Genomic DNA, 13,697 nt, shown 5'->3' with positions numbered 1-13,697 from the left:
CATAAAACACTTCAAGCATCACAATGTTAGTTAATTTCGCCAACTATTACCACCAGAAGCCTAAAAGGCATTTTTGACGAGCTGAGGCAGGCTGATTCTGTTTGCGGCTCTCGCAAACGGAGCTAAACAAATAAAATAAAAAAAGAACATGCAGGTTGTCTTATAGCCTACCTTACACCTATGCAAATGAATATAAATCCCATCTTCAATTCCCGTGGTATGCTCATTTAACGGAGTTTACAGCAACGGAAGCAAAAGATTCAAGATGCATTTTATTCAGCAGCTCATTTCAAATTCAAAGACCACATAAGAGAGCGCGACCTAAGCGCACTGGTAAGATCATTTAGTCTCATTCCTTTTTATTGAAGATGATTGGGTTTTTGACCATCTTAGACTTATTTTAAGTTTAATTTACAGCCATTTGCGTTGGCTTGCATTAGTCATTTGCGGCGATGCGTGTTGCAGCACCATCATATATATCTGACTACAACATATATAGCCCATATTGTGACACATAATGACATTTTCATGTTTGAAAGTCTGTAGGTTAACATAAATGCAGATAGGCCTAATTGTAATAATAAAAAACAATATAATTATCGATTTTGAAATATTAAACCAGTCAATACAGAACAAAATATTCTGTAGCCTTTTGCCGTCAATACGGATATGGCATGGGCCGGCTACTGCCGACGTTGTCTTTGCTGTATCAATAGGCAATATATTTATATTTAACATGAAGTATAGGGCTTCCCTGTACATTAATAGCAGCAGACGCCCCGCGGATGACACGCAACAGAAACGCCACGCTCACACCACGCTTGCAGTGTGTCTCCGGCCTTAGCTCTAGCAGCTGCGCTGAAGAAACGCGCGCTGCTGCTGCTGGCGCGGACTCTGAACCTATGCTCTGAACACTGTGCGAGCCATCTTGACAGTCGCGTTAGCTATTATGGTCTCGTGTTGTTTCCACCAGCGCAGAACTCATTGTTCCTTTTAATTGATAAAATACATATAAAACGAAGGAGAAGCCTAAAAAAAGGCCCGAAGCCCAGCCCGCCTTTTAGGCATGACGTGAAAATTGGCCCGAAGCCCGGCCCGAGGGGCGTAAAAAAGTCGGGGCCCATCGGGCTCGGGCATAAATGCAGGGCTTTACTTTGTTGACATACGTCACAGTCACGTGCTGTAGGCGCTGTCTCAAGTCGGACAACATTTCTAACCAGCATGCACTGCTTCAAGTCAGCTGCCGATCGGTCTGCGCATCGCTAGGTGAAGTCGAACAAGCATAATATTTAATAATAATTACTAGTGTAGTTCCAACGTGGCATTTGTAGTAGAAGCACAATAAAAAACAAAACTTGCCATGCTTTTACCACAGTATTGGTATTTTTAATGTGATATTTGTTGTAAATGAACAGTAATCACATTAATTGGTAGTTTTAATGTGATTTTTGTTGTAAATAAACAGTAGCCACAACAATTACCATGCTTTAAATGCATTTTAATGTAAAATCCAAATATAGTTATTTAAATAGTATACTTTATAATGCTATATATTATATGTTCTGACTTTTTTTTTCTCTCTTTCTCTTTCTTTTTTTACCTCAAAAGACCAAAAGGGCCTCTCGGACTCAGTCAACCCATTCTTGTTTGTGGAGAAGTAACGGAGAAGACCAAAAGCTGCAACAGCAAATATTTGTAATGGTATGTATGTGTTGGTTTTGAACCCTTTATCAAACATTTTTATTTAGCATTTGTTGTTACTTATTCTTACAAATCCCATAGCTCAATCAGTAAGAACATATTCTCAAAGCCTTAATAATTCACAAGATTTAACAAGTTGTCAAATTCGTATGATTCTCGTATAGCTCTGAAAAAAATTAAGAGACCACTTGACATGGATTTCTAAATGTTAAGTGGTCTCTTAATTTTTTCCAGAGCTGTATTTGTATATGAAGAGTTCAGATGCAAAAGCCTCAAAAAGCCACTTTGGATTTATTTAAAATGGTAAATATTTGTTTTCCCTTTTTGATACAATTATTATTATACTTTTGGCCTTCAGTTCTTAAAAACTGCTCCGTCTGTTTGTCTTAGATAAAAGCAGACAAGTGTGAGGAAAAAGCATTAAGTTGTTATAAATCAATGTATTCCATTGTTTTGTAGACCATGGATGGGTATGGGTAGCTTTAGAAGATAATGAGTTGGGACATATTAGGAATCAAATAGTAAATGTTCTTTGAATTATGTGAAATATCTGGTTAGTTCTTTGGCTTGAAACAAGGCCTTATACTACATAGACTAAACACATTGCATTTGTGTTTTAAGGTGGATAGCAAGAGAAGGCACACATTTTACAGGAAAAAATGTGTGCTGCCAAGGAGGAATACAAGAGGCAAAAACTCTGCTACATGGCCATGGGTGCTTCATAAGCATGGTAAGTCTGGTGCCTGGGTACCTATTTCTTAATTCTGTCCATGAAAGTTGTATTGCAGTATTTAAACAATTTTATATTGTAAAGGCTATCACAAGTGATGCTCTTGAAACAAGTAATTAAAGAAATCTAGCGTCACTGACAAAGGCTCAGAAGAGACCATGCCTTTCTAAAATATCTTTTAAAAGATCTGCTGTTTAAAAGGTTGCTGTTGATATGGGTAAATTAGTTTTTGTTCAGTACTGTTGCAGGCTGTGCTCATAGATAAGCTCACGGAGAATGGTAAACATGGATTTATTTAACAAACTCTGGGAAACATGCAACACATGAAAGAGTACCGACAAACACTGAGGGCAAACTGAGGGATGAATACACAGGATAACGAGGGGCAGGTGAAAGACAAGGCACAGGTGATTGACATGACTAATTAACTAAACAGGGGAGAAACACAGGCTAAACTAACAAACACAAGACATGTATACATGTAATGTGACGCCCCCTCCTGGAAAGGCGCGTCCTCGCGCCGTAACATAACATCAGAGGAGGGTGGGTGGGGGCTCAGGAGGAGGGCGTGGAACACAAAACAGACAGTCAGGGCTGGTACACAGAGTCCAGGGGGTGACATGGAAAAGAAGGAGCCAGAGGGGAGCCAGGAGCAGGAGCCAGATGGTGCCAGAAACCAGCCAGGAAGAGGCCCCAGGGCGGAGTGGATGGTGGGAGGAGCCACGGAGGAGATGATGGGGGTGATGAAGATGCCCTGGGGAGGACCAACGGAGAGGCCTCTGATGGAGCCGAGGAGTCCCCGCAAAGCTGATGGTCCTGGAGACCGAGGTGTCCCCGCAGTGACGAGCACCCGAGGTGGAGACGGTGGACCAGAGGGCAGTGGCTGATCCGGAGGGACCGAGGATGAAGGCGAAGCTGAAGGGAGGGTGGAGCCAGGCGAAGCCACAGGCGAAGGAAGGTCGAAGACTGACCAAGGCGGAGACGGAGAGACGAGGGAGCCCGGAGATGCCTTATGACCGATGGTACCCGGTGGAGCCGAGGGAGGGAGGAGCCAAGGGGGCGCCGAAGAGTTCGACGGACCGAGGCGGAGCAGGGGGCACCGAGGCTGGAGGATCCTCAGTGCTGCACGGAGCTGGTGGACAGACAACACTCGGCGTCCCCACACAGCATGTGGATGGCGCAGAGGGGTGGAAGGATGGCAGCGAGGAAGGCACTGAGGGGTGGACTAACTGAGGAGGTGGGAGAGGGAGGCTGGGTGGGAACTCTTTACTCTCTGGAGACATTGGAGATGCTGGGGACGCTGGAGACGCTGGAGGCTCAGAGAACACTAGAGAGACAGGGGGTACAGGGAACACTTCTCAAAAAAGTCAATCAAGTCCACCTCGCATACCTTCCTCAGGTTGTCCGTTTGACTGCCGTGGACATCTTGCAGCTCATCAACAGCGGAGGTGTTGTGGGTGGGGCTTTCCTCCCAGCCCTCGAACTCCACAATGACTCCCTCAGCGATGTTCGGTGTTGCCGGCTCACACACCTGGTCAGACCTTCGCTAGTGGCCCAGGCTCCGTGGCAATGACACCCTCCGTCCTCGTCCTGGGTGCGGGCTCACCCGCGGCGGCCGGTCCCCATGGTCTGCGGTGGGCTCGTGCAACCGCTCCGTTGCGTCACTCGCTGGTGGTGGTTGGCTGATCTCTGGCAGTGGTGGAGTGAGGCTGGTACCACTGTCCTCCTCAGCGGGGCCAATGGTCAGTGGCGAATGGTTGTGTACCAGCACCCACTCCACGAATGCGGCGAAGTCTTCCTCAGGACCGCCCACTGGAACGCGTGCCTTTGACCGCTCGCTCAGGCCGGCGTATTAGAATAATCTGAGCGAACAGTCCGAGAAACGAGACAGGCACGCGAGCTGGAGAAAGTCCCGGGTGTGTGCTTCCAGCGGGCGGTCTCCCTGCTCCAGGCAGATGAGTTGGACATCGGGTAGGGCCATGGGAAGACGGGGTAACAAACAAAATAAAAGGAAAAACGCCGCAAAAAAAACTGTTTCGGTCGGTACTTCTGTTACAGGCTGTGCTCGTAGATAACCTCACGGAGACGAAGGAGAATGGTAAACATGGATTTATTTAACAAACTCTGGGAAACATGCAAGACATGAACGAGTACCGACAAACACTTAGGGCAAACTGAGGGAATAAGTACACAGGATAACGAGGGGCAGGTAAAAGACAAGGCACAGGTGATTGACATGACTAATTAACTAAACAGGGGAGCCTAAACTAAACAGGCTAAACTAACAGACACAAGACATGCATGCATGTAACAAGTACTTGGATAATATTATGGGCTGCAATATTATACATAATGCTTCAATGTGTATATTATTTTGTTTTGTACTGACTGCTGCTTTGTAAATTTGAATCAGGAATTGGCATTTCTTCCCATTTTGAGGTGGAGAGTTTACTGAAGAACATAGGTGTGGCAAGGGGGGCGTGGTTTAGCGAGGTCTGTAGCGGGAGTGAGAGCCGCGGGACGAGTGGTAAGTGAGTGGGTTGGACGCAGATTAATAACACCTGTATCTTGTTCCAGTAATGGGCGTGGAGAGAGGATAAAACGCCAGTGGAACCGGAAGCCTGGGAGAGAGAGAGAGAGACGGACTGTTGACGCGAGACACCAAGAGACTTCACCCGGGCAATGCGAAAACAAGGATAATTAAAGGTGGCGTGAACGTGATATCATAAACGATCGTTAGATTAATCATCACGATGTAGCCTATTGCAATGCTATTTTCTCCTTACTTGGTAAGAACAAAAGAGGATGAGCTACTTACTTGTTCAGATGGCATTATTATGTCGGTCATACTTTCAAACAGCTAAGTCTGTGATTGTGAATGACAGTATCCACACCGGCGCGGTGACTGATAGCCCTTCTCCTGACAGCACTTCTCCTGACAGCTGCACATTCTCTTCAAAACATCAGATTCCTCCGCACTGTGCCGACTGGGGCACGTCTCACGTAAAGTTAATAAATCCGTGAATAACTGCAATTGCAGTTTTCAAACAGAGATGGCGACAAAGAGGAAAAACTACTGACTGCAGCTTTAAGTTCTCCCCACCGCCTTTTGCTTCATTTGAACAACAAAAGTTAAATGTGCTATGCCCAGCTCACATGCCTGTCCTGACTTGGAAATCTCGGAAATCTCCGGTTGTCCCTGTTCCAGTGGTCTCCAGACGGAAGAGGAGAAGGAAGGCTCCCTCCGTGCCTGCTACGGTGGTCCCGATACCAGTGGTCCCAGTGCTGGTGGATCGTGTTCCGGTGGTCCCAGTACTGGTGGATCGTGTTCCGGTGGTCCCAGTTCTGGTGGATCGTGTTCCGGTGGTCCCAGTGCCGGTGGATCGTGTTCTGGTGGTCCCGATGCTGACGGATTGTATTCCGGTGGTCCCAGTGCCGGCGGATCATGTTCCGGTGGTCCTAGTGCTGGTGGATCGTGTGCCGGTGGATCGTATTCCAGTGGATCGTGTGCCGGTGGATCGTATTCCGGTGGTCCCAGTGCCGGTGGATCGTGTTCCGGTGGTCCCAGTGCCGATGGATCGTGTTCCGGTGGTCCCGATGCCGGTGGTCCCAGTACCGGTGGATCGTATTCCGGTGGTCCCAGTGTCGAGGACACTGCCGGACCGGAGAAGTTTCCCCGGCACCCTGCCCTGCCTGCGCCGCTGAGGCACCCTGCTCTGCCAGCGCCCCAGAGGAGCCCTGCTCTCCCTGTGCCGCTGAGGCACCCTGCTCTGCCTGCGCCACGGAGGTGCCCTGCTCTGCCTGCGCCATTAAAGTGTCCTGCTCTCACCGCGCCTACCTGGCGCCCTGTACTGACCGCGCCACCCAGGAGTCCTGCTCTCACCGTGCCTCCCTGGCACCCTTCTCTGCCCGCGCCTCCCTAGCACCCTGCTCTACCCGCACCGCTCTGGCTGCCTGAACTCTGCGGGCCACCATGGCCTCCTGAACTTTTAGTTTTCCTTGTCCCTCCCTTATTTACCCCTCCCTTGTCGGTTCCTTCCTTGTCTGTTTCCCCTGTCCCTCCCGTGCCCTCCTGGTCTTTCCCTCCTGTGCCCCCTGGTCTGTCCCTCCCGTGCCCCCCTGATCTGTCCCTCCCTCCCTCATGTTTTTTGAGTTTATTTGTGTTCTCTGATGTTTTGCCCCATTGTGGGTTTTTGTTTTGTGTTTATGTTTCTTTTGTTATAATAAATACACTCCTTTGCACTTGAGTCCTCGCACCTGTTTTCTCTTGTGTGTTACGTGACAGCTATAAACTGGATGATTAAAAACATCACTCATGACCCGTTCAGCCCTGGATACAGTGCAATACAGGAGTTAGGATATCCAATAGTGAGATACCAAATTGTAGAGAACAATAGGTTACTTGTGTAACCCCGGTTCTCTGACAGCATTAGCTGAGGTGTCTCACCAGATCACCCTCCTTGCTGTGCGAAGCAAGGAAGAGGTGTGCTTGTTTTAAATGTTGTTGTGTTGCCCCTTTTATACTGAGGGATGGGGAGGCCACTCCCAGACACAACGTCACGTCTGCCAGCCAATTGGGACTAGTGTAATGTAATAGGGCTTCTAAGGAATACACGGAAGGGGCGTATCCCATAGCGAGATGCCTCACTTAATGCTATTAGAGAACTGGGGTTATGTAAGGGCATCTTTACACAGCAAACGCGGTACAGAAACCGATTCTGAAGCGGCATAAAATCCCAAAAATATGCATTTACACAGACCGTTTAATCCTTCTCTGAAGCGGCATAAATTCATTTACACAGGAATTAAAATCGCGGGTAACAATGCGTTGAACATTATTTAAAACTACAGTTTTAACAAAGTGTTATAAATTAATTTAAAACAAATAATGAAATGTATAAAAATAGACCTAAAATAAAAACAGAGAATTTTAAATAGTTTTGTTCTGCCTGCTATAAAGCGCTTTTGATGTTTGGCATCATTCTGTAGGTCTACTGTAATTCTGCAATTCTTCTATTGTAGGCTACGGTATAGTTATTTTATATTTCTTAATAAAATTGTGCCTGATTGACAATGCTATAAAGAAAGTATAGCCTACATTATTATGGGTAGAATACCGCAGGATTAAAAGTGGTCCAAAGTTTTTTTCAAAGAAACAGAAAGTCACTTTAGAGCATTCACAAGGGGCGTCGCATCCGTGGGGGATAGGCCTACACCCACTCTTTTCTCGCATCCGTGGGGGATAGGCCTACACCCACTCTTTTCTCGATGACAGGTTTCAACACCCGCTCTTTTTCTGTAGTTTTTCCACAGTGTTGCACAAACACCATAGCCTACTGCAGTTGCTCCTCCGTTTCTCTGGCCGCTCTGTGTCTGCGCTCGCAGCGGCTGCTACCCCTCCCTTTACATAATACATATATTTTAAAGCTTAACCAGCAGCCATATCACCCTGTAGCCCAAGACTGGTTTCCCACTGAAGCTAAGCAGGGCTGAGCCTGGTCAGTACCTGGATGGGAGACCAATTGGGAAAACCAGGTAGCTGCTGGTAGAGGTGTTAGTGAGGCCAGCAGGGGGTGCTCACCCTGTGGTCTGTGTGGGTCCTAACGCCCCAGTATAGTGATGGGGACACTATACTGACAAAGAGCACCGTCCTTCGGATGAGACGTTAAACCGAGGTCCTGACTCCCAATTTGCCCACTGGCCTCTGTCCATCATGGCCTCCTAATAATCCCCATAACCTGATTGGCTTCATCACTAGGTCTCCTCTCCACCAATCAGCTGGTGTGTGGTGAGCGTTCTGGCGCAAAATGGCTGCCGTCGCATCATCCAGGTGGATGCTGCACATTGGTGGTGGTTGAGGAGATTCCCCCTTCAATGTAAAGCACTTTGAGTGCCTTGAAAAGCGCTATATAAATTGAACGCATTATTATTATTATTATTATTATTATTATTATTATTATTATTATTATTATTAATGCTCTTTAAATATGTTGTTGCATTGTGAAAAGTTTCGGTGCATAGGACCGACCTGTCCACGGTCGTTCTCCGTGGTTCTGACCAAAGAAGATCTGGAATCTCCATTATAGCACCAGGCTGCATAGCCCATCTCTCTGAGCCCATAGAGTGTAAAAGTGGTCAGGAATGTGACATTTCCCCAAAACAAAGTTTAGTTCTCAGCTCGTATAACATGAGCCCGAATATTTGACAATTCTGTTTAATTGTAAACAGAAAAACGTTACACGTCAATCCATTACCGACGATTTTTGGTCTTTATTAAATAGGCTTATAGCCTACAGACAGTTAGGCTATTTAATTAAAAAAACAATGTATTAGGCTAATATTTAAACATAGCCTAACTATGACATTATAGGCTACGTTGTCTTTAACCCTTTGTCCAACGAAATTAAGCGCAGGCGCATTTTGTTCCTTTATGACAGCGGGAACAACTCACTCTGTAATTGTTTGCCATATGATACAGATAGCCTAGGTGATATACATAATTATAAACTAGAAACTTTTATGTCACAATAACAACAGAGGCAGTGGATTCTGAGAATATTGTTTATGCACTTCAAAATTTCCAAAGATGTCTTAATTCATTTTTTTTATTATTAGGCTATTACAAATTGTTCAAAAGCATTTCTAAATTCAGTTAATATTTCCAAAAAATGAATTTTCAAGCCAAAATAACGAAAAAGGTAAAAACTACCACCATGCAAATTAAATGTGGCCTTCTCTTACAGTTAGGCTACATCCCAATGGGGAATGAACAGTAATAAGCTAAATGTTCTAAATAAATATGCACATAGCCTAATAATAATGATAATTAAAAAAATACACAACTTTAAATAAACTCAAATATTCTACAATGTTGCTTATAGACAAATTACAATACCATAATGATTGAGTAGCTAGGCTATAGCCTATTTCAAGTTGTTAGGCTGCACTATGCCAAAGGGAAAAATCCAAACTTCAGTCTGTTTTAACGACATGTATAACAGCAGATAGAATATATCAGAAAATATCAAATCTAATATAAAATATCCTTCTCTCAAAGAGATTATAATACTGGGTTGCACAGTGACACTGACTGGGTCAAACATTTACCGTTTCTGAGGGGAAATGTTGCAGTGGGTTGATCATCTGCTAGTCTTTTCAAAGGATTACAAACGGCGAACACTAGTGGTTAGCTTGACGATGTGAGTACAGAAATCTTTTACTTTAATTTCTAGATGGTTTGTGTCCTTGCTGCTTCTTGATTCTCGCGCCTAGTGAGCTTGCTGACAGGCGGTTGTTATGACAATGATGTAGTTTAAGGCGGCACAAGTTCGAGTTCATTTACACTGAATCAAAACCGCGTCTATGTCGCCTTTGATACTAGGGGCCGAGGTGGGTCAGATCCGGCATATTTAAAGTCTGCTTTAATGCGACATTGCGTCTTTACACAGAATTTTGAGCAGACACAGACCCGCGTTGGACCTGCCTTAACTCGGCTGTGTAAAGATGCCTTAAGTAACCTATACGAAAATTCACCATGACGTCACAACAGTAATAAACGCTCTTTCGGGTGGCAAAAGCCGAAGCGTCCCTAGGGCAATGCAAGTAAATTTGATTATCAGCTTGAACAACATCAAATGCATTACCATCAATCACTCTGAATGCACAATAATGCTCACAAAACAACTCTGTAACAAGTTTGTCAACCACAAAATGCACATTTCTGCCCAACAACAGAGAATCTTTGTGATTTTACTGAAAACTGGCAGTTCATCTTTTATCTCGGTGCAACTATAGTTAAGATAAGATTATGCACTTATAGGCCCACTGAAGTGCTTTGGAACTCGCCGCATTATTCAGTGTGTTGACGTAATTACCCCTGAAACTGCTTCAGCTGTTAGCAGCTCCTCCCCTTTTTTGAAACAGCCAATAGCGTTTTGTTAATATACAGTTTGACTAGAGGCAAGAGCGGACCTTCTCTGTTTGGTAAAGCCAATTTCCTCTAACACTGTTTACCATCATAATTTTCGTCCATATCGCTTTAAAATGCAGCATTCTGTGCAGAATTCAAATGGGTCGATATGTTTTTTTTCTGTGCAAACTCGTGCATATGATCCGCGCTGTGCTCTCGTGTCTGTAGTCTAAATTGTGTGTGAAACTAAAGGCTGGAATACACTACACGATTTTTTAAATCTGAACAGATTTCAAAAACACTAGGCATCATACACTTGGTTACAGAGAAAAGCTAGGCATTATACACTACCAGACTTTAAAAACGTCTGGAACACAAACTGAAACAAGCGTCTGGTTGCTAGGAGACCTACGCATGACAGACATAACAACAAGCATGAGATGTGCAGGAGATGAGCGCGGTAATTTTTGAAGCGACTATCTGTGCGCTGAGCAAAAAGTCAACAAAAAGAGCCAAAACGCACTAGATGTGGCCAGTAATGGTAAGTGTTTTTCTGTGCTGATGAGTCAAAATATTGAGTCTAATCTGTAAGCGTGTTCTGTTCGTTTATTGTTATTTTATTTTATTTTATTTTATTTTATTGCAACACATGCATAGAGGACAGCTTTGGATTCATGAATAAATAGATAAATAAATAATTTATTTATTTATAACATTGAGTTTTTCATTAAAGAAACACTGTTGTTCGAAGAAGCTCATGCTCTGGTGTGGCTTTGTTTGGAACTACTTTCGTTGACAATATTAAAGTTACTTATACAATAGATTTGCTGTTTTGATTCCTACACGAGTGTCACACAGACAAGATGCATGCGCATCGAGTAACGCAACCTTGTTTACGTTATTAAATAATCTGTTAACATTTATTGTAATAGGCCTACAATTAATAATTTGCAGCTATTGAGGCGCTTTGATCACGTTTAAACACGTAACGTTATCCCAGGAAACTTAAGCGTTAATGTAAAATCCGTAGGCTAATGGTAAGTGACATAATGAATAAATTAAGACAAAAGTTTACCTCAGAATTTGGTTTGCGAAATATTATTAGTATTATTATTTGTCTTTGCTGTATCAATAGGCAATATATTATTTAACATGAAGTATATGGCTTCTCTGTAAATGTACAGCAGCGGGCGGCACGTTAGACATGCTTCTGGTGTGCAAAGACAGACCCTGCGTCTCAATCAGCTCCCTAGTTCACTAGTCAGGGCACTGATCAGGACATAAGTCAATGGGCTGACTCCCTGATCAGTGCCCTGACAACTGAACTAGGGAGCTGATTGAGACGCACCCAGAGAAAACGGCAGGCAGCCCCGCGGCTGACACGCAACGGAAACTGAATACGTTTTTTTCCTCCATTTTTTGTTTGTTGATTTTCATTGGCTTGTAGTCAGTGATTTCCGGTTTCAGTAGCGATGCGTCATGTGTTCTAAAATCGGCTCAAAATATCAAACATGTTTGATATCCTCCGACTGGATGGAATCAAAATCTGAAGCTAAAAAATCGGAGTCTATGGCCATTATATACTACGCGATTTTTCATGGAATCTGTCGGCTCAAATCTGCAGACTGGCTCTGACTTTTGTCAACTAGCGTCAACTTGTTCAGATTCTAAATCGGGGGAAAATAGGGGCAAAAATCGGGTAGTGTATTCCAGCCTTTAGACATCGGAGACGCATGGTGTTGTTTTAAAGACTCTGATCGCGCTAGTGTGTTGTTTATTCAATGTGACAGAACGAGTTTGACGCCGTATCTGTGTGTGTGTGTACAGTTCTGCAAAAGGCCTGCTAGCAGTAAGCAAGTGATTCGCCGTAGGAGTGGAACACTCCCGTGTTTTCTTTGTTTTCAGACACAGTTTTTGTTTTATTTGTTCAAATGAACTAAAAACAGAGAAGTCAGCTACTGATCGTGCAAATAGGGTCCGCTGAATCGTCGGATAGGGCCGTGTGTTGTTCGTCTTCTCAATGCTTCATCAGCTGAGACTGCGGCCTCGTTGGATCAAGCTGTCGTCGTCAGGATCGCGGGGACAATCGCTGAGGGTTATTGAGTGAAGAGACATACCCTGCCATCCGTTTGGCATCATTCAGCACCTCGTCCACGAACTAAGAGTGGTGAAGTACACTATTTTCCTCTCTTTCTGCTGAACACTGGTAAGCAAACTGTTTTCTGTCAGTGAGTGATCGTAACTGAACTGTTAAATCATACAGTTGTCATTCATGGAACTGTGACTCGTGAATTTTCCTGCAAAAGGGATTCATATACTTCCGTGCGCATTCCTGGACCTTTTTGGATTTTTCTGTGAACATATGCTGGACAGAGTTAAACTTTTCCACTTATTTTTCTGGATTTTTTTTAATTGGAATAAGCTTTTTGACCTGCATCAAAGTGAATTTGATTTGGGAGCATGAGAGAACTTGGATATATATTGGCTGAGGCTGGCTATAGGACGCTGCCTCGCGACGAGGAGGCGTTAGCGAGCTATCTGTCTCCCAAGGCAGCAGCGTCCCTGAAAGCCCCTATCCTGCCCACCAAGCCATGCAGGGACACGTCGTCCCTGGTGGGCAGGGCTTATCGAGCGGCCGGGAGAGCTGGTAGCTGCCTGCACACCATGGCGGTACTGCAGGCCTACCAAGCTGAGCTCCTCAAGGAGCTCGATGAGGGAGAAGGTCCATCACCGGACGATATTATAGAGCTGCGGAAAGCTACCAACTTGTCTCTCCGCGTCACCAAAGAGACGGCCCGTGCCATCGGTCGCTCTATGGCTGGCATGGTGTGCATGGAGAGACACCTCTGGTTGAACCTATCGGGGATGAAGGAGAAGGAGAAATCCTTTCTGCTGGATTCCCCGATAGCGCCTGTGGGTCTCTTCGGCGACGCAGTCAACAGCGTCGTCGAGAGATTCCAGGAGGTGAGGAAGTAGTCAGCAGCTTTCCGTCAGTACCTCCCTCGCCGCCAGGGGCCTCCTGTAGCCAGCAGGGAGGTCTCTGGTGGCCAGTCCCGGCCCTCCACCAGCGCCTACAGACAGGCGCAGAAAAAGAGCGTCGCTTCCCGCGCCCCTCCCGAGGGAGCTTGGCAAAGGAGGCGGCGTTCTCGCCAGAAGTCTTCTAAGCCGAAGGGCGACTTGAGAGAAGTCCTTCAGGTGAAGAAGGCTTCTGGCAAGTGGTCCTGGCTGCGGCAGGACCGCTCAGAGCTGGCCCTCCCGGGGGCAGACGACCGAGATCGTTCCGAACCCGCAGCTCTGGGGAAATCGATGCTGTGTTCCCGCCGTTAACAACGCTTCGGGCCTCATCGATTTCCCGCG

At 45.4% G+C, this 13,697-nt stretch overlaps 1 protein-coding gene and 1 pseudogene across 1 annotated transcript; both read left to right on the top strand.

Annotated features, from left to right (window-relative positions):
* Positions 1-5,089: 5,089 nt before the first annotated feature.
* On the top strand, positions 5,090-6,556 carry LOC137061864 (uncharacterized). The gene is made up of 2 exons (XM_067432483.1): positions 5,090-5,137; positions 5,640-6,556. Exon 2 carries the CDS (start codon positions 5,834-5,836, stop codon positions 6,134-6,136), a length of 303 nt encoding a protein of 100 aa, XP_067288584.1. The 5' UTR covers positions 5,090-5,137; positions 5,640-5,833; the 3' UTR covers positions 6,137-6,556.
* Positions 6,557-7,862: 1,306 nt separating this feature from the next.
* On the top strand, positions 7,863-7,979 carry LOC137063230 (5S ribosomal RNA; annotated as a pseudogene).
* The last annotated feature ends 5,718 nt before the right edge of the window (positions 7,980-13,697 follow it).

The sequence above is a fragment of the Pseudorasbora parva genome, chromosome 23, assembly GCF_024679245.1.
Source record: "Pseudorasbora parva isolate DD20220531a chromosome 23, ASM2467924v1, whole genome shotgun sequence".
In the NCBI taxonomy this organism is placed as follows: Eukaryota; Metazoa; Chordata; class Actinopteri; order Cypriniformes; family Gobionidae; genus Pseudorasbora; species Pseudorasbora parva.
Note: the sequence above shows the minus strand (reverse complement) of the source record. Positions and strands in the feature narration are given on the sequence as shown.